This window comes from Nicotiana tabacum, chromosome 23 (assembly GCF_000715075.1).
Source record: "Nicotiana tabacum cultivar K326 chromosome 23, ASM71507v2, whole genome shotgun sequence".
Taxonomy (NCBI): Eukaryota; Viridiplantae; Streptophyta; class Magnoliopsida; order Solanales; family Solanaceae; genus Nicotiana; species Nicotiana tabacum.
Window position 1 is genome coordinate 35,814,406 of NC_134102.1, and position 25,111 is coordinate 35,839,516.

Here is a 25,111-nt window from a genome sequence, read left to right on the forward strand (position 1 = left end):
CGACTGGTTTTAAGGGAGAGTTTACGTTAATTATATATTGTGTGCCACATTTTCTTTTTTCATTTTTATATTTTAAATTCGATGATTTATTTTAGACCTTATATTTCAGTATTTCTTTTTTTCTTAAAATTCATGCCCAGACTACATAAATTGGGAAAGAATAATATAAAGAACTTTAGACTATTATTGCAATTAACCGGTAATAAATTGTTATTTATATTTTTTCAGATTATCATTTCATCCTTGATATGGAAAATTACGTGTTTTTATAAGTCAACTTACTCTCATAGTGTAAAAATTTGTTGCAATTTTAGTCTATGTATATTATATGTAATACATAAATCAAGAGAAAAAGCCTAGGTTTGCATATCTAACGTGAGATAATCACGAGTCTTGCCCGTGTTCTTTGAGCGTCTTTCTCGTTTTGGTGTTCTAGTTTCGAGTAATCTTCTCCTTTTTAAGCTTTCGTTTTTAATTGCTCACTAGTGAATTTTGTTAATACAACTTAATTAAAATTAAATAAATCATATCATAAAAGCAAATAGGGGAAAACTTTTATAAGTTAAAAACAACTTTTATTTGATAATATCAATTGAGTTAATTCTTGAAAGGTATATTAGTAGGGAATAAGAATTTTGCTTAAATCCATTGTCAATATAGCATTAAGTCTGCATGGGAATGATTATGTGTATATTATTTGGTCAAAATTCTTAATTTAAAAACACAGTGTGACGTGAGGATAATTATCATGATATATGTTATATCAAGTAATAGTTTTTACTCTTTTTCTTTCTCTTAACGTCTTGTTTATTTTTCGTAACTTCCTAAATTCTAATAACTCAAGGTGGCTTTTAAGAAAGAATATGGCATGTCTATTTTATGAGTACGCAAAATCAACAATCAAAAGAATGGCTTCACATAGTGTTATCTGATTTCGTTATGAACATCTTCAAGATAAAGTTCGAACAATATTATTTACGCGTTATCCTCATTCTCTAAATTTTATTTTTGTTATTGAGCTAATGACCATTTTATTTTGAGAAAATAATACTGTATAGTCACTTTCAAAATAATAGACGAAAACATATATACTATATATGTTGTGTGCATGTATATATATATACAAAAAAAAGATATAAATTTTATGAACTTTTGCAGCTAACAGATATAAATAGTATCGATCGCGGACTAATACTGATATTTGCTTAGCCATAGTCCGTTACTAACTCTCTCGATTCATGAATAGCAATGCGAAAAGAAAGTAAACATTGAATAAGCCATAGGATTAGAATACACCCAACAAACTGATGTAGATAGGGATGAAGTATACACCTAATTAGTTTTATAATAAAAATATGGATCTAAGATACACATATAAATAATCAGGCGATGTGATAGCGGATAGACAAAGCGGAGAATATAGATTCAGCGTATTACTTACTACTACAACATTTAGTGCATTATTGAGGTCATGTGCAATGGTGTGACCACTGCAATTTCAGAATACTAACACGTTTGCTTTTCATTATAAGTCTCTCTGAATTAATCTCTCTTAACTTAAACTTTTCAGTCCTTTGTATTTGATATAATGCAAAGCTCTTTCTAATGAACATATTTTTTTGTAAAATGTTTTACGTATAACAGTTATTTTCTAGATCACTTTTCAATGTATTGATGGTGTCGGCTGGTTCACATACTAGATATGCAAGCATTATAATTGATGGATTATTTATGAATTATGAGGTGATTAATAATGAAAGAATTGTTATTCATGAATTATTTACTTTGAAAGGATATTTTTGTGTTTAAATATTTTACTTCCCTCATTGCTAAACATACGTATTCTTATGCCACATCATATCCCATGAAATAAGTTCGTGGTTGCAATTCCAAATGCCTTAGAAAATTAACCGTTCTTTTCATTGATGATTTTAGGTTAATGTTTTTTATGTAATTTTTGTAGTACTTTATAGAAAAATTCAATGTGTATTAGTTAAGGTCCTCCTACCAAGATAGACGTAGAGAAAGAAGGCTTCAATATCGCAATATGGGCAGGGAATACAGTGGTCCCAATTATAATATCCAGATTCCCCCATTGTTGATGTGAATTTCTTTGGAATTTATTGAATAAATTAATAAGAAGAGTATCACTCCAATTTCTTAATTCTAGTTTTTAAAGAAAAAAACAAGATCTGAGAAATAGAAAAAAATAACAATAGCAGAGTGAGCACTCTCCTTTGCCTCCTCTGTCATGTGACCATTTAATCAATCACATGACGAACCATACTATATTGACTATAGAACTACTTTTATTTATCTTATGAATAGTCCAAAATGAGTAACAGTAATTATTTTCCTTTTTTTGGTCCCTTGTCGGTGGTCACCCCTCTCGCCCTCTCCATTCCTTCAAAGAAGAAGCAAAAATTAATACTTACTCCGTACTTGTTATGCCCCAATTTATATAACTAGTACTCCTATCGTTTAATAGATTATACTATAGTCTTTTACAAAATGTATATTTTTCTTTCACTGAAATTTAGGGACTTTGGCCCTTGAATTTGTATTATTAATTGTTATTCTATTTTATTTTTGATAGGAAAAAGGTTCAAAATAACTCTTAACTTTGAGAAATGATCTAGATATAATTTTTTTATTAATATCAAGGATAAAATCTATTCTAAATTTGTAGTATTCACCAAGAACAAAGGTTTCCCAACACATGAATCTTTCTTAGTAGAGAAAAGGGACAACTACTATGAGAAATGATCTCCATAAAATGAGACCGAAGGGTATGAAAAAAGAGTAAAAACTTATCTTGTTTACACCAAAACAATGAATACGAGACATATGTTAAGCATATAGTTTTTTTGATACTTAAACATAGTTAAGTAATACTCCCTCCGTTCCAATTTATGTGAACTTGTTTGACTGGGCACGGAACGGAGTTTAAGAAAAAAATGAAGACTTTTAAAATTTGTAATCCTAAACAAATCAAAAAGGGGCTCAGATTATTTGTTTGGTTATAAAAGCTTCTCATTAAGGGTAGAATTATAAGTTTAAGCTAAATTGTTTCAAAATTTAGAAAGGGATCATTCTTTTTTAAACGAACCAAAAAGGAAATAGGTTCGCATAATATGGAAAGGACCAAAAAGGAAATAAGCTCACATAAAATGGAACGGAGGGATATAAATTTTCAGTTTACTTTATTAATGTTTAAGATTAATTATTTATAGTCATCCCATTGAAAGAGAGATGGAGGAGTTGGGGCGTAATGGGGGAAAGTCTTTACCCTTGTAACCACATAACGAGGAAAAGGAAAAGGAAAAGGAAAAGGCAAAAGTACAAAGAAGATAATAATCCGACGTGTGTTTGCTTTGCCATATAAAGGAAGCTTGCGCTTTTTAGGCCATGCTGGATTTCTCTTCACCTCCTCCTTTATTTCCCCTACACTACTGCTGCTCTCCATTTTAATGTTACACCAATTTGACACCTTTTGTTTTCAAAATGTGTTTGTAAGAATATTTTTAAAAATCACAACGATAAATATGACTACATGTTTTTACATAAAATTTTAAAAATTTATGTGTTTTTAAGCATAAAAAGTTATACTCCTTTATTACCATATTCATGACGCTTTGTTAAGTTTGATAAACTTCTTTTATTAAAGTTATTTAGGAGTAATTTTTTTATTGCTTTAATTATTAAGGCTATTAGGTAAATTAAAAATAACGCATTTAGATGTAAGACTATTATTTTTATTTATGATAGTGCACCATTGTCATGTCTTACGGTCAAATTTCTTTTTATATAGATCTTTTAATGGCTAGTAATTTCATTGATTTGTTTGATATTTGCTAATTATTCTCGGCGTCTCTACTAAAATTAAAATTGTATTTCATGCGAAAAATTTAAAATTAAAAGAATCTAACAAAATTTATTCTATTTGTTTGCTTTGGTTCGTATGTTTAGCAAATCGACATAATTGGTTCGACTTCTTTTAACTAAAAAACAAATCAAATTGAACCACAAACACCTTTGCATGTAAAACTTTTATCATCTCATCTAGTTGTTGAGCAATTTTAAGATTTATATATCTGTATATAAAAAACTGGTCATCCGAATAAACAACTTAGAAATAGAGTAGTAGTGAAAACAAAAGGTTCCATATTGGAGACAGACACATGACAGCAATGCCAGTGGAAGTAACATTATTGAAGCACGTGACATGGGAAGAGAAAAAGGATGCAAAATTACTGATCCCGAAGCAAATTGTTCGGCACGTGCGTTCCCCATGTGCCGCCTTTTACTCCTCCCTCTTCCCCCAATCCCCATTTTAAATTGGATACTCTATTTTATTTTTTGGATACTGTATAATATTCTCACCTCACGTACCGCCATGCATTTGTGTGTTCTTCATTTTTTTTTATTTTTTTCAGTCAATTCAAAATATTTGAAAAAAGAATTATCAATTCATAATAGCAGTTGTCCAAGAAAGCAATTTGATTTTATTGACTTTTTTTTTAACTCGATCGAGCAACCTTTTTATTTTTCTTTAATTTTTTTATATTGACAATCAAAAGATTTTTTTATTACTAAAAGATAACCTAAAATGTATATACATGTTGTCCAATTTTAAGCAATTGTACTACTACTACTACTGAATTTTTTAATGACCTCCATCTCATGATACATTATGAAAACAAGAAACTTTTCTTGATTATAGAGCATTAAGATTAAACTAGAGCATATAATTCTTCCTCACCCGAAAGATAGTCGTTTAAGTCATCGTTAAAATCCCAATGCTGGAAAATTACATTAGAGAATACAGTAGTACTGTACAGGTTTAAATGATAGAACAAATACCAGTTATCCTAAAAAGCAATTTAATTATGAATTGACCTATTCAACCCGTTTGAGTAAACCCCTCCTTTTAATTTGATTTCATTGACTTGGTTATTGATTTGTTTGAGTAAATGCGTCTATGTTTACTTAGTCCTTTTCATTCTGTTATTGGCAGCTCCACACCGGTATTTACATGTATCAATTGTTGCAGTACATAAAAACATTTAGTTCTCACTACCAACGCAGCAAGAGCTTAACACTAGAAATTCAGCTGCTCAAACCCAATTTTAAGCCATAGTTATACAGATTATTACTAAATTTATTATTATGTCCTCCATCTTAGGATAAATTATGAAAACAAGCAACTTTCTCGATTATAGTGTACTATTAACATTAAACTAGAGTACAAAATTCTTGCCTAATAACCCTTCAAGATAGTGGCTTAAGTAATCGTTAGAATCCCAAGGCAACAGAGGGTAAATTACATAAAAAAAGAAGACTTTGTTTCAAAATAATCCTCGAGTACGGAAAAGTGCCAAATATACCATGTACTGTTAGAAAATATTTAAATGTAATTTTCGTTATACTCTGAGTTCATAAATATTCATGTCGTTATATTATTTGTTCAAATATACCCTTTTTTCATTAAGTTTGTCTAAAATGAACATTCAACCCTAATGACATTGGCATTTAATGAAGTGGATGTCACATGACTTGCCACCTCAGTGCTCCTATTCTATTTTACCCCTCCCTTCTATTTTTTTTCCACCACAAAAATTTTCTTCACCTCCGTCACTATTACCACCATTATCGCTATCATAAAAAATATTGTATTCCAAATTTTAGTCTTTTATATATGGAGAAGGGGCACTGGGGTGGTATCAAATATCAGTGTCACGTAGGATTGAATGTCCACCTTGGACAAACTTAAGAGAAGAAGGGTATATATGAACCAATAGTATTATGACAGGGGTATATATTTAAACCTAAAGTATAACAAATGATATATTTAAACTTTTTCTCATAATACAGGGGTATATTTTGCCGTTTGCCATTAAAAATAATAGGACAAGTACAGTCTAGATCTGTCAATACTAGAGAACTCAGTCAGTAAAATCCCAAAAAAACAGCCACATGAGTTGCTGCCATTTCGTAATATTTACTAGTACTATTAATTTGAGTTTGGCATGAAAGCAAACGATGTCTATAAGCAGGGGAAAATAAGAATTTAAAATATAAGCATTACTTAGGTGTAAGATTCTAATCTCAATATAAGCCTCTTTTTCTTTCGTAACATGATTATCCTCCAACATTATTTTTAAAGAAACCAATAAGCTAACAATTTACTTTTGCATCGCCTAATCAGATATTTTAAACCATAATTTCCTGTACATTGTGAATTTCAAAATTACATACACTGCAATTCTTATGTAATCTTCAACTCCATCAAACGTACAATAACATAGTAACTGTAATTGTCTCTATTTGACATCAAAATTTGATTAAATTGACCAATTGAAAAGTAACATGTCCTGTTCGTCATATGGTTGGTACTCTATACGGTTTTTAGGAACATGAGTACAAGAAATAGATCGGTACCTTCGCTCCAATCTGAACCAAAAAAGATGAGAAACAAAGCTATCAATCTATTTCCCTCCCCCACCCATCCTTTTTTTCTCCCTTCCCCACAGCATAGTTTACCCTTTAAACTAAACCATTCCATTTTCTAACATTTCAATTATCTCTCATGAAAAGCAAACACCCCACCGCCCAAGCTTTGATTTAGTGGCAAGAGCATAAACACGTGATGTGTGGATTAAACGTATGCACAAGTATGAAACTATGAACCTTACCACAGACAAGAGCCTGATATTTGTGAAGGGTAAGTGGCAAGCTTATTATCTACCGATTTCTATTCGTACGTGATCTTCAAGGATTTCTCGATTATCAAAAAAGTATAAGTATGCTGATTTTGAAGCACAGAACCAGCAGATACTACTTTCCTGCTTCTCTTCTGCACGTCAATAACCAAGCCAGTGAACGTGTTTCGCATATGAAGAGCCACTATATTAAGCTTTTCAGCTTAATCTTTCATGCTTATACTATTGACATTAACTGCACAATAAAATGGCCCCTTTCCCTTCACCTTTTTGTTCAAGTTTCGTCTTTATGTGGATGGAAATGCAAATGCTAACAAGGCCACAAGTAGAGGACTTCATGGTGTTTTAATGCTCGGCTTAATGCTATCTCAAATGTCTATTCAAAAAGAGCTATTGTGGCAGCCCAATTAATTCGAATTCGTCTTTTAAGATCAAAGCACCTAGGCTTTATGTCAAACCCATCATTGATACCATGTAAAAGAATTTGAACATCTCCACCAAGACCTTAAGCACATGAGTGCAGTCCACGGACATTACAACCCATTTGAACCCCTTACACAGCCAATTCGGTCTATTTTCCATATTGGAAGCTGAAGAAATCAAAGTAGAAAATAGAATATAATGTTGTACTTCACACTGTCCTTTCTTTTTCGTGGGACAAATACTCCATTCTCTCGTGGCGGAGCTGTCACAACAGAGGGTATCGTCTATGCATCGAGGCTAGTATGGGGGTGTTTCACAGAACAGGTTGGGCATATCAGAGGTAAAGTTTGCAAGTTTCTGGTTGGGTTTCTGGGGTGGATACATCATAATCTTTTGCACGGCAGTGAGGAATGGTCCCATACCCGCTTTATCGACACCCCTAGGTTTATCCAATGAAAATTATTGTCAGATTTTACCGATTTCTCCAAGTATCCAGAATAGTGATAAACAACTAATTGAATGCAACTATAGACTAAATGAAAATGGAAGAAGAAATAACTAATTGAGATAAGCCGGATAATCTGAACCTGTATGTGTAGGATCTCAAAGGAATTCAGGAGAGTAACATCATGAAGTACAAAACTAGCAAAATAAGACAAGGAGGAGATAAAGAAAGATTCATCAAATTCATATTAGGAAGGCTGGCTATAAAGAACTTTAATTGTTCTCTTCGAATGTGATCTGTTGGGGCTTTAATATTAGCCGAAGACTTAGCTATTGAGCACCTAATTTGTTGCGTCGAAAAAAAAAACACCTACTTTGTTGTCTTTTCATAGAACAAACTACCAAATTCCCTGCTAAGTGTATAGAAATCAATCCAAACCCATGATTCACATAGGACGAACACTATACAAGCTTCGGAGAACTTGTGCAACAAATACCAAAACAGAGATACATAAAACACTGATTACCAAAGATATCCTTGATAATAAGTGGAGGGCTTACATGGAATCACCTTGGGACCGATAGACCAAGCTCTGGAAAGGGGGAAAAAAAATTGGTCTCAGGAGATTCTTTCAAGTAGAAATTTCATAGAATTTAATTTCAGAAAGCAATAAAGACACGACATACATAAATGCCAAACAGTACCAATTTGAGGTGTGTATTATTTTCAAAGTTTTACTTCAATTGAACCGTTTTATTCAACATTCATCAATTCCAAAGCCATATAATCTATGATGAGCTTTGCCAAAAGTTACAGATCTTCCAGATTGACAGAATAGACGAAAAAGAGAAAGAGGAATGAAATATGAGAAGTTTTAAGGCAGTGTCAATTCAGTTATAAGAGAACGAGAAGAGGGGAAAGTTATTTGATATACAAAGGTAAACTATATTTGCAGCAAAAATTGGGAGTATTCTAAGCAAAAGAAAGCTCTTTCAAAAAATAATACTGAAGCCATGTATCAATTTCTTTATTTTCTTTGCTCAATAATCCAAATGCAAGAAAATATATCCTCCTTATATTTGTCTTAAATAGGTCTCTTACCACTAAAGCCAAACAGACCGTACACATACTCCAATAGGAACTTCAAGTTAATCAACTGTTGAGACACCCCTTCTCATTGAAAACCCAAGATTGGCATGAAACATAAAGACAGTACATTAACTTATACTTAGCATGTTTAATTTGAGAATGAAAACAAAGGCATGAAACGGACCAAATTCTCTGGGCTAGAAACAGAACCTAATAGGCTTAAGGGTCTACCTTCATGGTGGCAAGAAAGAAAACGTTCACGTTCCATCAACTCCATCTGGGAAAAGGAGTTACCGTCACCACAATATTCTTACAAAATACAAAAACATCTACTAGTCTACTAAGAACTACAAATTCTAGAAATGATAAATTGCTTCTCTGGAGATCATTGAATACTTGTATCCTAAAATAAAGAGGGCGGAGCACACCCATGGAAGACATGCTTTTCTAAAGGTAGAGAATGACGCACTAGAGATGAAAAAATATTAGCCCAAGTGAACCCTAAAGGTCATAAAAGTGTGACACTGACAGTCAATCTAGCCTCCCAACAACACCCTTGAAGAGTTGCTTGAAGGTTCAGCGACGTATAGCAACAAGGAACTTCTTTTTTTGTTTTATTTGAGAAATAAAGCAACAGGGAGCTCATATATATCTATTTTCCTACTCTTACACCTTAGACAATCAGCTCAAAAGGAGCCGAATCAATGAAGGTGATACTTTTCTAATTACAAATTTGCCAACTTCTTAACAAGATGAAAAACCATAACATAAAATCATATCTCAATGAATTCTTTTATCCCCATTTTCAATCATATGGGAGTTCCTTGATCATCCTTCACAACAGTGACTTGCTTCTTTCTTTAAACTACATCATTACATTTGTTCTGTCACACATTGCAGTGGCTTCGGTCACTGTGGTTCTTGTTTCATAGATTTATTATCTTGGAAAATTTTCCGACAGTTCGTCTATGTGTTGGTTTCTTTAATGACGATGTACATGTTTTTTTATGACGGTGGTGTCAGGGCCAACTTGGTGTGCAGCTCAACTATTCCACCGGGTATCTACAACCTCCTACTAGTACAGGTACCAAGTAACTCTACCCACCAACTCTTAGGTAGATGGGAAGAAATCATCTAATGTCTTTTTTTCCTCCTCTAGGATTTGAACCTGAGACTCATGGTTCTTCTCCCACTTTATTAGCTATTAGGCCACACTTGGGTGCACGACGTACATGTTTTTGTCATGGTTTTCAACATTTGGAGTAAGAAAGATGATAAATATAGAACAAACTCGATTTATTAATCAAATTTGCAGCAAGTTAGAAAGATCATTGGCGTTATTGATTTTGTAGTGTTGTAGAAGCAAATGCAATGTAGAAAGCACGTTCTCACTTATGGGCTTTCAAATGGCCACTTTTGATGATGATGTGTGAGTGCTTTTGAAGAATCCCTAGTTTATCTTATCTCGTAGTTATGGACTACATTGTAATTCTAGAGAAATTCTAGAAGTTGAGTACTATTTCTCCCCTGTCATATCTTGATTTTTGTGATTATTCTGAACATTAGCATATCGCCATCATTTTAGGGAAGAAGAAGGGAAATTTGAACATAAACAACCAAGACATTGTTTGTTGGCTGGTTCTTCAATTGTTTAAGCCAAATTTCTTTTTCCCCCAAAATTATAAATTTCACTATAGTCCTTAGTTATTGTACTCAGTAATCACACGACCGCTTATTCTTGTTTTGAATTTGCATAGACTCCCACTCCCTATCTTCGTTAAAAGCTTGAACAAGAAAGGCTGAAACTATCCCTATATCTTTTACTTATCAGGTTGCGCACAACACACCTTCTGATTTCTGGTCAGCATTTTAAAAGGCCGTGGGCATGAGCGAGGCATTTTATCTAACACTGGGTGAGGCATATGCCCCAAGGCACAGGCATAAGTCCACGGATATTTAATTTTAAATATTTTATAAATTAATAATATAAACATATAAATAACAAAAAAAAATTATTAAAATTGTAGAAAATTCAAAAATATTCTAAAATTAGTAGGAAATGTATATATCTATATTATATTAAAAGTACGGAGGCCCTTAGCAAAATATCGTGCGTCTTTTTACCCTTTAGAAGTAGATTTTACATTGGACAAAGTTGTAATTTAAGTTATTTTCCTAAAATTTGGACATTAATTATTTCTTAATATTTAGGATTTCAAAATTTTAATATTTAATATGGAGTAAGATTTTATTTATATTTTTTCCTTATTTGAATACGATATAAGACTCTAAAAAGACATCCGGCTAATAATTACTTGAACATATTTGAAGATTTCACTTATTAATTTGGATACTTATAGTAAAGTCATTAGATTACTAAATTAAGTTTTGATTATTACTTGGAATTATTTTAAGTTTCTTTTATTTATTTCCACAATACCTACAAATTTTTGTTAGAAGGCCTAATATTTAGGATTACTTCTTTTTCTTTACCTATAGAAAATAAACTCTTTCAAGCATCACAAAAGGTAATGTAGTGTTGAAACACCGAAGTTTTCACAAATTTTAGATAAACTAATATTTAAAATTTTGAAGTTAATTGTGAATTTTCACTTTAAGTTTCCAAGAACTTAAACTTGTACAATCAAAAATTTATTTATTATAGAAAAAAGTTCACTAGAATTAATTCATCATGTTAAAAATACACTTATCTCATAGAAAATAGAAGTTTTTGATAATCAGTAATTAGCGACGAATTTTTACTGTTTAGCTACAAAAAAAAGTGATTTGTCGCTATTTCTTTTATAGTTGACATGTTTAGCATACATAGTACCTCAACATCATTTCATACGACGTTAAAACAAAAATAAGTGATTTGTCGTTATTTCTTTTATAGTTGACATGTTTAGCATACATAGTACCTCAACATCATTTCATACGACGTTAAAATAAAAATAAGGGATACATGATAGTCATTTAGCTTTCAAAATTATCTAAGTTGTTTTCATGCTTAGCTAGGAGAGAGGCGAAATTAGCGGTCACGGAGGCTAAGACTGCTGCGTTTGGTCGTCTATATGAGGAATTGGGGGCTAAAGGTGAGGACAAGAAGTTATTTCGGTCGGCCAAAGCGAGAGAGAGGAAGGCTAGTGACCTGGATCAAGTTAGGTGCATTAAAGATGAGGAAGGTCGTGTATTTGTGGAAGAGGCCCAGATTAAGCAAAGATGGCAGTCGTACTTTCATAAACTTCTGAATGAAGAGGGGGGCGGAAAAATCGTGTTAGGGGAATTGGGGCACTCCGAGTCACCAAGACTTTAGGTATTATAGACGTATTAAGGTTGAGGGGGTCGTGGGAGCGTTTCATAAGATGAGTCGGGGCAAAGCGACTGGACCATACAAGATTCCAGTAGAATTTTGGAGGTATGTGGGTAGAGCAGGCTTGGAGTGGCTGACTGGGTTGTTTCATGTTATTTTCAGGACGAAGAGGATGCCAGATGAGTGGAGGTGGAGTACGATGATTCCGCTGTACAAGAACAAAGGTGATATCCAGAATTGTAACTATAGGGGTATCAAGTTACTAAACCATACCATGAAAGTTTGGGAGAGGGTGGTGGAAGGGAGGGTGGTGGAAGGGAGGGTAAGGAGGGCGTGTCTATATCAGAAAATCAGTTCAGGTTAATGTCGAGTCGTTCTACTACGGAAGCTATCCACTTTATCAGGAGGTTGGTGGAACAATACAGAGATAGGAAGAGGGATTTGCACATGGTGTTTACTGACCTAGAGAAGGCGTATGACAAGGTCCCTAGGGACGTTCTTTGGAGATGCCTGGAGGTGAAAGGTGTGTCGGTAGCTTATATTAGGGCGATAAAGGATATGTATGATGGAGCTAAGACTCGGGTTAGGACTGTGGGAGGTGAGTCAGAGCTGTTTCCGGTGGTTATGGGTTACACCAAGGATCTGAGCTCAGCCCGTTCTTATTTGCCTGGCGATGGACGCACTGACACACCATATTCAAGGGGAAGTGCCTTGGTGTAAGTTGTTCGCTGATAATATAGTTCTGATTGATGAGACGCGAGGTGGCGTTAATAAGAGACTGGAGGTATGGAGGCAGGCCCTGGAGTCTAAAAGTTTCAAGTTGAGTAAGACCAAGACGGTATATTTGGAGTGTAAGTTCAGCGACGCGTCGGGGGAAGCGGACGTGGAAGTGAGGCTTGACTCACAAGTCATTCCTAAAAGAGAGAGTTTCAAGTACTTAGGGTCAGTTATCCAAGGAGATGGGAGATGGGGAGATCAACGGTGATGTCACGCACCGTATCGGAGTGGGGTGGATGAAATGGAGGTTAGCATCTGGAGTCCTGTATGACAAGAATGTGCCATCGAAACTTAAAGGTAAGTTCTATAGAGCGGTGGTTAGACTGACCATGTTGTATAGGGCGCCAGTCAAGATTTCATATATCCAGAAGATGAAAGTAACAGAAATGAGGATGTTGAGATGAATGTGCGGGCACACTAGCATGGAAAAGATTAGGAATGAAGATATTCCGGAGAGGGTGGGTGTGGCTCCCTTGGACGACAAGATGCGGGAAGCGAGGTTTAGATGGTTCGGGCACGTGCGGAGGAGCCTAGATGCCCCGGTTAGGAGGTGTGAGCGGTTGGCTCTGGCAGGTACGAGAAAAGGTAGAGAGCGGCCTAAGAAGTATTGGGGCGAGGTGATAAGGCAGGACATGGCGCGAGTTCACATTTCCGAGGACATGACCCTTGATAGAAAGGTGTGGAGGTCGAGCATTAGGGTTGTAGGTAGGGGGTAGTCGAGACTGTTTCCTCGTTGTGCCAGCTAGTCTGATAGTGTTTTGTGTAAGACTATTAGTTGTTTTTGTTGTGTTTCACACTGTTTATTATTATTATTATTGTCTTTTTATTTATTTGCTGTCTCTTACGATACTGGTATTATTTTTCTGGTTTCTGTTGTTGTTACGGATCTAGTGTCTCTAAGCCGAGGGTCTCCCGGAAACAGCCTCTCTATCCCTCCGGGTAGGAGTAAGGTTAGCGCACACTCTACCCTCCCCATACCTCACTAGTGAGATTCTACTGGGTTGTTGTTTTCATGCTTAGCTAGGTCATCCGCTACTTTGTTGACTAAATATGAATATTATTTGTAAATTTCAAAAGTTTATATTTTATAACTCAAATAAATTATTTAGCAATATTATGAATTTTTTAAATTTTATATTCATTGAATAGGGTGAACGAAACTCCTCAGCGTAATATTCTATTTGTATTATAATGAGTATTTGTGATTTCTTTTTTAATTATAGGTTTTCAAACAATAATTTTCTGGTATTGTCATTTTTAGTTTCTGAATTATTTGGAACTAGGGTATCATTTTTTTAAAATAAAGTCTCCAGAACAATATGTCAACTAGAGAGATACCAAAAGAAATTCTAATACTAAACACTAACTTGAAAAGAATAGATTAAAGAGAGGAAAAAACATATGAAGCATAAAGAAGGAAGTTGCAAGCGTGGAAGCACTACAAGCATTAAGGACAAAGCTCATGCTTTGCAGACAAAGTGCCAAAGAGTATTTGTTACTAAGTAAACGACAAAGAGAAAGCATAATGAAATTAGGTGGCCTGTGACTTTTGAGTTTTTTTAGTTTGGAAATTATTATGAGTTAACTTTAAATTGAGTATTTAAGTACTTAAAAAATAATTTAAGCAATTTTGGCTCAAATTTGAAAAGGTTTTCCGGGCTTACGCCCCAATAACGCGCAAAAAGTTGGGACTTACGTATGAGTGGATGCCCGAAAGGTTGGGACATGCACCACATGATACTTGCGTCCCGCTAGTACGCCTCAATGCGTTTTTTATGTGCCTCGCCCAAAAACGCCTTTTAAAACATTATTTCTGGCATTTAGTTTTTGTTAATTAAACAAAAATTGACAACCCCATGGGATTCTCTTCCTCTGATGCCCCTCCACCAGTCCCCCGTAAACACTTCCCCACGCCGTAGAATCTAATAAAAACCTCCAACTAGAAATTAAATTCCAAGAGCTACTTGAAGGGATAGAATTTCTTGGGTTTGGGGCTTAGGATGGAGGATGGCGGAATATACCACTGCTGTAAAATTTGTTTAATTTGCTCAAATCGACTATTAGGAGTATGTAACACAAGCTTTAGGCTAGATGTGTTTATCCAAAACATGGACTCATATCAAAATAAGCTCAAAACACCAGAATGAAAAGGGCGACATGCAATAAAATATTGAAGCAAGCAGCATGCTACATCTTGCAGTTAAATACCTTTAAATACTTCTAAGCTATGTTGCGCGGACTCTCCAAATGTTGTCGCACCCGTGTCGGATCCTCAAAAATTACATTACTTTTGGAGAATTTGACACGCACTTGGTAATATTTCGGAGAGTCCGAGCAACATAGCTTCTAAGGTGCTAGACAATTTGTTAAGGGGCTCATCTTTGATCCATCATTGATGCTTGAGAATTCAGAATGTTGTTTCGACAAATAAAGATTAAACTGTCAAGTACCTCTCATTTCCATTTTAATCCAGATATCCGTCTTATCTAAACATCACATTAGCCAAGAACAATTAGCATAGAAGCACCATCGAACTTATGCCATTACCTGCTTCCAAGCTGAGTTCAAACCATCCTCAACAACTTTGAGTTAATGCATGTATCCTTTTTATCTTATTTTATTTTATAAATTAATACCGATTTTATGCATACATCTATCAAGAGGTTGTACAGAATGCATCAGGAGAAACTTTAATTATGTTAATAATGGAGTGTCAAAAGATTTATCCTTCATAGGGAACTGTTAGAGTTTCACCAATGAAGCGCAATATACGCTTGAACATTCTTTTGAAAGGTAAGCAAAAAAACTTTCTAACTTTTCTTTATTTTATAAATGCGCTCTCCCATACCCATCTCTACCTAAATGTCATATTTGGTTCACCAGCTTATATTCAGACTCATAATATGTGCCTACCACAAATACCACACCGTGCTACCTTTGGCATTGAAACAAAGCCCTTGAGGGCAACATTTTTCTAATCTTTACTCTCAAATGCTATGCTTTTTTTTTCAAACTGAAATTTTGATCAAACTATCCCTAGTAGTCAAAGCTTAGAACACTATAGGCACAAACTTTCAACATGGAAAATGTTGGGTAGCTTGATATGGATGAGGAGCAAGGAGCATAACTGATGTTCTAAGATTTTGCAGCAAACATCTGTAGATTACCAAATAAAGTCCAATATGTATCACCAGTAATTAGCCAACAGTCAAAGTTCATTTCACAGTCCAACTGCACTTCCTTTAGAGCCTTGTTTCTATTAACACGAATTTCAGGATTTCAGATGATTCACTAAACTCAGATACCCATCGTGAGTCCATAAGTATAAGCATTCAGGATATGAAAAAGAAACTTACCCAGACCCAATGCATACACCAAACAAAGTTAATTTACCACAATTAAATGGCAAACTGAGGTAATGACACATATTAATTAGCCGTTGGTTGATAAACCTTATGTGAAAGATACATGTCATGTACTTTCGCTTATAGGTGCAAGTATTTCCCATCACCCCTCCTTCTATGTTTTCTTCCTATACTTCACATGGTTTCTGTTGATGAATTACAATTTCTGTACACAAAATGAAATAATGACAACTGATTGAAACGGCTTGCATGACCATCACAGTATACTTTTCAAAAGTATAAAGTATCAAATGTGAAGCAACTACTCACGATTAAGATAACAAAACCAGAAAGTCCAGGGAAGGTGCAGCAGAGAGTACCCTGTGAGAGAGCTCGACAACTCCTCGAGCCATCATTCAGACATGAAGTTAGCCTGGCCGTTGCTACTGTGCTATGCAGAGGCAAAAGGGACTGAAGACATCCAAGTTGCTTCAATGGAGACCTGTCATCAATTCAAACCCACAATACAAAATATATCATATCATACAACAAAATATCAAATTTAAGAACCATTTCAATTAGTATAAGAAAGGGTAAAGAGAAATCAGAAACAGTGCACACTTAATGGCCTTTCAATTAAACGGTAAGCGAACAGTGACTCATGTAGCTTGTTAACAGCGATGCAGGCGCAACCATGACCTTTGACTCTACCAATATTTTGGTTTGTATGTGCCTATATATATACATACAGATGTGTGTGCGCACACACAAGGGCGATCCAATATTTAAATTTAATAGGTTCACGGTTTGAGTTCTTTGAAATATGGGTTCTAAACTTAAATTTATATTACTGCTATCTTTCAGGATTTCTCACATATATATTTATGATCTAAAAGGTGGGTTATATTTGTGTATCTGTGTGTATATATTGTGTCCATGCCAGCTTACACACATTTGGTCTAATCCACCACACAACTTGCAGTAGCCCACATGCAGGTAATTCTGCCTATCAATGGAGCATGGACTCACATTGAGTGTGTGTAAACATATCAAAATGGAATTCCACACTGATTATCTTCTTCTCATCCCCAACACCCCACCCCTGCCCCCTCCATCCCGACCCCCATCCCGCCTCCTGCCCCCCTCACCCTAACCCCCACCCTTCCCGACCCAATAGTGTTTGCCTATATTATATAAAGATGCTCTTGAGGCAATATATTCTGCTTACTTACCAAACACCAAAAAAGAAGCAAGAAAATCACTTCTTTTTATCTGGAAAACATTTTCTGTGTAAAACATTTTCCTTCATACCAAACACACCCACATATGCATTTATCAAGGAATCAACAAGACAACAACTATACCTTAATCTCAAGCAAGTAAGGGTTAGTGATATGAATCCTCACTGTCCATGTCTTTCCATTTAAACTCATTTCAGTCCAATAACATATAAAATAAAATTACAAAATAAAAAGCACTAAATTCTCTGTATTTCCTAGTGGCATGTAAATCTCTAACATTTATCAAGGAATCAACACAAAAGGAAATTAGATAAGAACCAAAAGAAAAGGGAGAAATACATTAAAGAGACTAATTGTAACAAGAATTACTTAAGCTTGCTGCTGAAGGATGGTGAGGTAGAAGGAATTGCAGAAGATGATTTAGCATATCCAGAAAAAGAAGGAGCAGCTTGAGATGACTTTGAAGGTTTTCTAATGGCGTATTTCGCGGATGATGATGCTCTGTTTACGATGCGTTGGCAAATTGAAGCCATTTGATGATATAATTGAATCAGAAGAATTCTATAGCCCAAGGATTTAAGGGGTTGAGGATTTCTAATTTCCTATAGAGGGAATCACGGAGATTTGTGTTTATGGGTTTTTTGTACGAGAAAAATAACAAAAATGGTCCATTAAGTTTGGGGTAGAGCAATTTTGAACTTTTAAGTTTGTCAAAAATAAATACTTTTAGGGTATGTTTGGTACCATGGAAAATATTTTCATGAAAAATAAGTGATTTTTCACTTATTTTTCCTTGTTTGGTTGGTGAGTGAAAAATATTTTCCGAAAAATATTTTTTAGTGTTTGGTTAGAGAGTATAAAATATTTTTCTTTTATGCTACTCTCCTCACCCCCTTTCCCAAAATCCACATGTTTCCTTGCTCCCCCTCACCCCCACTCCCAATGTTTTCAGGATACTATTTTCTTCAAGAGTTTAATTATTCTTCTAAAAAATCGCACAAAACCAAAGGAACTAATGTGTTGCTTCACTTTTTTATGCAAAAACAACGTTGAAATTTGTATTCCATAACAAAGAAGGAAATACTCTTTTTTTGGTTGAAAAATAAAGTACTCTTTCTACAACATGAAAATAAAGTACTCATTTTATTGAAATAAAATAATTACTTTTCTACATCATGAAAAGAATTTTATTTTTTTTGAAATGAAAGAAAATACTTTTTCTACATCATGAAAAAAATACTCTTTTGTTGAAATGAAAGAAAATACTTTTTACGACATCATTTTGTTAAAATGAAAAAAAATACTTTTTCTACGTCATGAAAAGAAAGTATTTTTTTGTTATAATAAAAAAACTATTTTTTTATATCATGAAAATAAAATACTCATTTGTTGAAATAAAAAATAATCTACTAATAATATGAATTTAGGGTGGGGGTATTGGGTGGAGGGTGTGAGGGTGGGTCGGTGGGGATGAGGAATAGGATGGGGAATGTTAAAAAAGAGTTTTAGAAAATATTTTTCCTTCTTTGATAGGAAAAATATTTTCCTCTAATTGGAAGAAAATGAGTTCATGGGAAAAATATTTTCCAAAACATTTAAGCCAACAAAGCATTGAAAATTTAAAAAATATTCCTTCATACCAAACACATCCTTAATCTCTATCAAATAAAATAATTTTTTTTTTAAAAATAACATGAAAAGAAAGTATTTTTTTGTTATAATGAGAAAAATACTTTTTTATATCATGAAAAGAAAAAACTCATTTATTGAAATAATTTTTTTTTATACTAATAATAAGAATTTAGGGTGAGGGTGGGGGTAGGGGTAGGGGTGGGGGTAGTGGGTGGAGGGTGTGAGGGTGGGTTGGTAGGGATGAGTAATAGGATGGGGAAGGTTGAAAAAAAGTTATGAAAAATATTTTCCCTTCTTTTGATAGGGAAAATATTTTCTTCCAATTGGAGGAAAATGAGTTTATGATGAAAATATTTTCCAAAATATTTAAGCTAACCAAATATGGGAAAATTAAAACATATTTTCCGGAAAATATTTTTCTTCGTACCAAACACAACCTTAATCTCTATCAAATAAACAGAAATTGAAAAAACAAATTAACATGAATATTTGGAGGTACAATTTTTGGCGTTTCTTCAAATTTTGATCTATTTCTACCCTTTTTTTTATATATAATTTTTGATATTTGATTCAATTTTTCATATTGCAATTTCTAACATTCAACGTACTTTCCTAGTGTATTAGATCAAAATGGAAACCTGTTTTGACAGAATTAATGATAAGAGTTTTTAAGAAAGCCAAATCTTTTGTAAATATTATTGTTTGCAAATACCTGCACAAGAAATATCTATCACTTAGAAGGTAATCGTATAAATGTGCATGTCAATAACAAGTAAATTAGTAAGTAACTAAAAACTATAAACTGAGACAGATCATTCTGATATAACAAATTACTTATATTATATACTCCCTCCGTTTTTAATTTATGTGAACTTGTTTGACTTGGTACAGAGTTTTAAAAAATGAAGACTTTTGAAATTTGCGGTCCTAAACAAGTCAAAAAGGGGTCCAGAGTATTTGTGTGGTTATAAAAGTTTTTCATTAAGGGCATAATTTGAAGGTTAAACTGAATTGTTTCTAAATTTAGAAAGGGGTCATTCATTTGGAACGGACCAAAAAAAAATAAGTTCACATAAATTGGAACGGATGGAGTATTATAATGATAGAGGAACATATATTTTATATCATTTAAGTATAATTAAATATTTTCAACTAGTAAGGACCTTTTTAAACCAAGAAATGCCAAAAAAAAACAAAGAAGAAAAAGAGGAATAATATTCCATCTGTTTCAATTTAGACGAAGTAGTTTGACTTAACACGAAGTTTAAGAAATTTTTTTTTTTTTTGAAACTTATGGTCTTAAAAACTTAAGGTTTAAAAGTTTTATGAGGCCATGACATTTGTGTAATTATAAAAACTTCTCATTAAGGATAAAATGAGTAAAATAAAGAGTTTAAAATTAAATTATTTCTAAATTTAAAAATATATCATTTATTTTAAAACAAACTAAAAAGTAAATAACCAAATTTTAAACTAGTTGAATTTGTATGTTCATTATTCACCATGTAACTTCTTCACCATTTCCCTCTAAAAAATCAAAAACTCAAGTTCACACCTCCCCACACACACAGTAACACACACAAATTCACAAGTGCCACTTGTTTCTTCCCCGTACACCTCATCAGTTATACTCCCTCAACTGCAAAAATGGCAACCGGCTTCTTCCTTCCCGCCACTCCTAATTTCTTTATGCACTTCCCTTCTAATCCCAAATCTTACAAAATCCATTGTTCCTCCCTCACATCTCAATCCCTCTCAGCCAAGGATAATCTCCTTCGCCTTATCTCTGACCAAGAACGTGGCCTCAAGACTCAATCTGACCCGCAAAAACTCTCTGAAATAATCAGCGCAATTGACGAGTTAGCCGATATCGGACGTGACACTGTCACCACTGACGCTTCCCTTTCGGCCACCTGGCGTTTGCTTTGGACTACGGAGAAAGAGCAACTTTATATTATTAAAACTGCTGCTCCCTTTTTTGGTACTAAAGCTGGTGATGTTCTCCAAGTTATTGATGTTGAAAAAGGGACTCTTAATAATGTTATTACTTTCCCCCCTGATGGAGTCTTCTTTGTTCGGTCCACTATTGATGTTGCTTCTTCTCAACGTGTGAATTTCAGGTGTGACTATTTCTCTATCATCTTGTTTCCCTCCATTCCAATTTATTCTTTGTTACTTTTTTGAAAAGAACGACACCTTTATAGATTTTGAAACGTTTAATTTTAAATTTTTCATCCTAGCAACATAAATGTTATGTCAATATTTAAGATGATAAGTTTTAAAAATCTTGTAAGCAGACCGTGAGGTCCCTGCCAGCTAGAGGCGGAACCAGCACTTTTAGATTCAACCAAAATCTGCTTTGTATAAAGGTTGCACACTACTAATATATCACTATTTTTTAAAGATATATACATGTATACACAGAGTTTTTGCCAAACTTTACGGGTGCCGGTGACCCCTCTCGGTATAGCATAGGTCCGCCTCGGCTGCCAGCTTGACCTTACCTTGGCTAATTTCACCGCTACATCCCACCAACACAAGTACTGGATAGCTCTGGCCACCAAGACTTGGAACAGTTGGCTGAGATTTGAACTTGAAACTTTGTGGTTCTCAACCCACTTCATTCATCACTAGGCACACCCTTGAGTATAACTTATACCAAACAAATATTATGGCATGTTTAAGATCATAAGTTGAAGTCTTTCTTTCTTCCTTAAACTCCGTACCAAATCAAACTATGTCACATAAATTGGAACGAATAGAGTATTTGGAAAGTACATCAGACGACTTCTTCATAAGTAGATTTTGGGGAAAAAATGTAAGGATTTGTTGAAAATACTAGAACAAATGTTTTTGCAAGATTACAAATGTCTTTCTAAAATCCATTCGCAGGATTTCAATAAATTTTTCATGAACAAATACCATATATACATGTTTTCCGGTGGTTAGCAAAGGAAACCAATCTCAGAACCTTGAGTTCTAGATCAGTAGAGGAGAAAAAAGTATGAAATCCAAAATCTATATTGGTGTAATTTTTAGGCGAAAGGGACTCAATTGAACCCTCTTCACCAAAAGGTGGCTACGATGCAGGGTTTAGTACTACCCTTGCCCAAGCGAAGTTAATTGACACCACTTCGCCAGAAAATTATATTGTGTAGATATTTGTTTTAGTGTGTGTGTGTACACGTTGAATTCCCTTGGCTTCTTCGTGTGTTTATTCTTTATATTTTGAATCCATGTAGTTAAATCCTAGCTCCGCTAATGGCGACACCCCTGAATTTAATATAGGATTCTCTGAATTTTATGCTAATGGTAACAGGTAATTTTCTGGGGTGTGTAAAGAAGCACGTATTCGAAAGCGACGTGTTCAAATGGAGCAGAATCGATAGTGATGATTCATATGCCGACCCCTATTAGTTTTGGGTTAAGGCGTATTAGTAGTTTTTTGCGAATTGGTTCTCTGTGTAATTGACTTTAGAAGTTAGGAGGGTCATATACAAACTGCTATAGTACTAGAGATCAGATTATTGACAAATTTCTTGAAACAGCAGAGAACAATGGTAATGGGATGAAGAGAACATTTTACCTGTCTTGGAAGTTTTCTTGTAGTTTGGAACTATTTCATGGTCTATTGACAGTTGTTGCTATGATGTAGATTCACAAGTGCAGTTCTGCGTGGAAAAAATTGGGAGTTTCCTCTGCCACCTTTTGGACAAGGGTGGTAAGTGTTTCTCTTTGCTCGTTTATTGTCTTGATCAACTACATTTTATATTCCACTAAGTGATGTTTGGTATATTAGGAGTTTCCCATATATCTGATTGAAATTTAAGTATAGTGTTTTTTTCGGAGTTGAAGTGCCTTTCAAAGTTCTGCCACACGCATTTGGTTTTTGTTCTTTGTCACAAACATTTGTTTCTTTCCTTTTTCTATTTTTCTTTCTCTTTTCCTCCACTCTCTTGCTTGATTTCAGATTACCTTTGTTTCGTTCGTGTTCAGTGATGGCTTGAATAACTTCTTGTGTAGGTTTGAGACTGTATACCTTGATGATGAGATTCGGGTAGTCAAAGATATCAGGCAAGATTACCTGGTTGTTGAACGTGCTCCTTATACTTGGAAAGAATGATAGTTGTATTTCTCTTCTGCTATCTCTGTACATAAAATTTACTGTAAGTTCCTTTCTTTAAACTCTCTTCTTCATGCTGATACATCTGAAGTCATTTAGATTTCCTGTAATGTATCCTTGTTCTGAGTGTATAGGTTCTGCAGCATCCTCTTTGTAGTTAAAGTTGTCTGTAATATTAAGTAGAGACATTTGATTTGTTGTCATAAGACCAGATAATACTAGTCTACTAGATGAGGCAAAATTTGTGCCTTCATTTATATGAAATATGCAAATATATTTTTGTTCAGCTTTTACCTCTATGTTAACGATATGCAATACATTCTTTTACTGATTTAGTTGTGTATCCTGCATATTTCCATAATCAATTATCTCCATTTATGCATGTCCGCTCTGGGTTTTCTAATATTGCTAAGCAATTAAGTAGCTTGTTCAGTCAAAAATGGTAATTGTTTTTGGAAATATTTGGAAACAACCTCTCTACCTTCACAAGTTTAGGATAAGGTTTGCGTACACACTGTGTACCCTTCACAGACACCACTTGTTGGATTACACTGGGTATGTTTTTTTTTTTTCCATCTCAAAAAAAAAAACCGACCCAGCTAGTTTTGTAAGTTCATCTGAAATAAGTGTGAGATCTAGAGAACCTCTACTTTTGCCTTACAAGACAAATGATTTGGTAGTGAAATAGAACAGGCTTAAATAGAGGAGAATGGAAGCAGACAATTCATTTAATTGAATTTAACTAGTTTGGGATTGAGGCGTAGTCAGTTTTAACTGAATGATTCAATACACAAACCAATAATAAACACTTATATATATCTATATCTATATATATTCCTTCTTTTGCAATAAATTTAATCCGACCTAATCTCTTGCTTAGTTCCACCTACCAAGTATTGGAGAACTGAAGCATAGTCTTGTTTCTAGTCCCCCATTGAGCATCCAAATTGATTATGGTTTTCTAATCTGAACTGCCATCTGCACAACCCCTTGATGTTGTTGGTTGTGGTCTTGTGGTTGTGTTTCCATTTACTTCCTTAAACATAGACAACTGACAAGCATCAATTCTGAAAGAATTGTTACATATCAGTATTGCATCATGTATATTCATTTGCATGTAGTAACACCTTTACGTACGTCAAGAGTTTCCTTGAACATTCCTTTAGGCATAGGATATAAAGAGCATAGCTATATCATGCAGAATTGAAAGGTGAAGATGGCCAATATACGATAAGGTCTTCATTTGCATGCTCTCTATACCCGTCGTGATTGTAGCACCTTGTCAAGTTGATTAGTGCAAGAGCTTTTCCACTTTATGGCCAAGTTAAATTGGATCTCTTCTTGTAATTATGAGTTTTATTATTTGTTTTTAATAATAGTTGTTAAGATCTAAACTTGAAGGCAATGCAATCTGTTTTCATTGTATTCTTATGGGCTGTGATTGAGAAGCCTTTTAAGTTGTGCCAAAGATCCAAATTGCATTTTTAGTCCCTTGAGTTTTTAGCATTATTAGTCCTATGGTTATAAAAATTTAGCAAAACTATTCTTTCTCACATTTCCCATTGAATGTAAGGGGGAATAAGGCATTTCAAGCAAAACTACCCACTTTCCTCCTCCCCTAGTGCTTTCCCTTCTTTTCATTTAGTTAGCATCTCTTTTGAGATCAGAAATGAAGTAGAACAAATATACTTAAGTTGATGAATGATAATTTTTTGTTTGGATTGGTAATCACGGATACTGTTGTTTTAAAGTTAGTGGGGGAGCAAGTAAATCTAGAACAAAGTGGTATAGGTTTAGGTAAAGGGTGAATAATGTTTGGGGTGGGGGGTGGGGTGGGGTGGGGTTGGGGGTGGGGGTTAGGAGAGGGTGCTGTGAAAACAAGCATCTATATGCTAGATGGGGAAGGGGATGAACAACTCGACCAAAGGGCTAGTTGCACCTGGAGTCGCTATATGGGCAATGGGGGGCACAAGGTGCTAAGACAGAAGGGTTTGGGTGCATT

General features: G+C 34.4%; 2 protein-coding genes across 8 annotated transcripts; one reads left to right on the top strand and one right to left on the bottom strand.

The window, feature by feature from the left end:
- Positions 1 to 7,812: 7,812 nt before the first annotated feature.
- On the bottom strand, positions 7,813 to 18,017 carry LOC107765123 (protein NONRESPONDING TO OXYLIPINS 2, mitochondrial). 6 transcript variants are annotated; one of them, XR_012706091.1, is made up of 5 exons: positions 17,724 to 18,017; positions 16,494 to 16,615; positions 8,911 to 8,956; positions 8,692 to 8,760; positions 7,813 to 8,182 (listed from the first exon to the last, which is right to left on the bottom strand). XR_012706091.1 is itself a non-coding variant. In XM_016583732.2 (5 exons), the coding sequence occupies exons 1-5, from the start codon at positions 17,885 to 17,887 to the stop codon at positions 8,157 to 8,159; spliced, it is 477 nt and encodes a 158-aa protein (XP_016439218.1). In that variant the 5' UTR covers positions 17,888 to 18,016; the 3' UTR covers positions 7,813 to 8,156. The 6 variants fall into 6 exon arrangements, 2 of the variants coding, with proteins under 2 accessions (XP_016439218.1, XP_016439219.1); XM_016583732.2 differs by having other exon boundaries at positions 16,444 to 16,615; positions 17,724 to 18,016; XR_012706088.1 differs by lacking the exon at positions 8,692 to 8,760 and having other exon boundaries at positions 17,724 to 18,015.
- Positions 18,018 to 20,521: 2,504 nt separating this feature from the next.
- Positions 20,522 to 24,451, top strand: LOC107765124 (putative plastid-lipid-associated protein 11, chloroplastic). 2 transcript variants are annotated; one of them, XM_075246687.1, is made up of 4 exons: positions 20,522 to 21,106; positions 22,642 to 22,707; positions 23,010 to 23,152; positions 24,311 to 24,451. In XM_075246687.1, exons 1-3 carry the CDS (start codon positions 20,634 to 20,636, stop codon positions 23,107 to 23,109), a joined length of 639 nt encoding a protein of 212 aa, XP_075102788.1. In that variant the 5' UTR covers positions 20,522 to 20,633; the 3' UTR covers positions 23,110 to 23,152; positions 24,311 to 24,451. The 2 variants fall into 2 exon arrangements, with proteins under 2 accessions (XP_075102788.1, XP_016439220.1); XM_016583734.2 differs by lacking the exon at positions 24,311 to 24,451 and having other exon boundaries at positions 23,010 to 23,373.
- The last annotated feature ends 660 nt before the right edge of the window (positions 24,452 to 25,111 follow it).